Source organism: Dissoconium aciculare (genome assembly GCF_010015565.1).
Source record: "Dissoconium aciculare CBS 342.82 unplaced genomic scaffold K489scaffold_31, whole genome shotgun sequence".
Taxonomy (NCBI): domain Eukaryota; kingdom Fungi; phylum Ascomycota; class Dothideomycetes; order Mycosphaerellales; family Dissoconiaceae; genus Dissoconium; species Dissoconium aciculare.
In genome coordinates, this window is record NW_022984981.1 from 40,304 (window position 1) to 41,329 (window position 1,026).

The window sequence follows — 1,026 nt, forward strand, 5'->3', positions numbered from 1 at the left end:
GACGGCACGCGGCTGGCGTCGGCGTCGGGCGACGGCACCGTCCGGCTCTGGGACGCGGCGACGGGCGCGCCGCTGCAGACGCTCGAGGGGCACACGCGTACAGTTCACTTCTCCGCGGATGACGTCCTTCTATCAACCGATTTCGGGCAATTTGTAGTGTCTGGAGCCGATTTCTACCAGGATCAGAGTTATGTGCAGCTTAAAACTCTTCCCCACACTCTACAATTACGAGAGGATTGGATCCAGTGCAATGGTAACGACATCCTCTGGTTGCCGCACGACTTTCGCGGAACATGCTCGGCAGTGTATGGGAAGACGCTCGTTATCGGGCAAAGCTCAGGAGCTGTGTCACTCTTCCAAGCACGAGACGACAGCCACGTAGAATTGTGAGTAGAAAACTACTGTGTCTATCGCAATGTATATGAATTATTGAACCTAATACCCGTTCTTATGCCTGCTTCTTTTCAAGAGATGAACTTGTACTCTCTTCTTCTCTTCTGATTTTTCTCTAAAGAGGGTACAGGGTAACTACTATTCTTATACCTGCTAGTTGGCTGAGATAGCTGAGAGATCCTTCTAGAACAAAAAGTCGGCGTGATTTCCAATACAACGCGCAGCTGGTGTGTAAACCACAAGCTGTCGTAGAGAACCACACACGAAGAGGCGCAAAGATGTAGCGCGCTCGCTAACGTCAAACACCAGAGCGCGGTCCACCCCACGGCGTGGTCCACGAATTACGTGTCTACCACCTTTAACACTGATTATCTCAACCAATACTTAATAGATTGCTTTGAGACTTAAATGTGTTATATAACAATACTATTCAATCTACTGTACAGTGTTTGAAGGTGTGAGCAAAGGAACCACACTTGCTACACCGACTAGCACGCTTTGGAGCCCTTGGCATCTGCTCCCTTATTTGTGCTTCAACCTCCTCTTGCTCAACTATCCCTTGGATCTGAGAGGCTGACAGGGCAGGATCTAATGTGATTGCTTTCCTCTTCCTGGATTTGCGTTCATGCATTG

At 49.4% G+C, this 1,026-nt stretch overlaps 1 protein-coding gene across 1 annotated transcript in view; it reads left to right on the forward strand.

The window, feature by feature from the left end:
* The window catches only part of K489DRAFT_347579 (HET-domain-containing protein), a 4,595-nt gene extending 3,981 nt beyond the window's left edge, over positions 1-614 (forward strand). The window contains exons 3-4 of the mRNA XM_033602353.1: positions 1-524; positions 581-614. Coding sequence (XP_033454796.1) covers positions 1-157 — 157 coding nt within the window. The 3' untranslated portion in view covers positions 158-524; positions 581-614. The remainder of the gene's footprint in view (positions 525-580) is intronic.
* Positions 615-1,026: the final 412 nt, after the last annotated feature.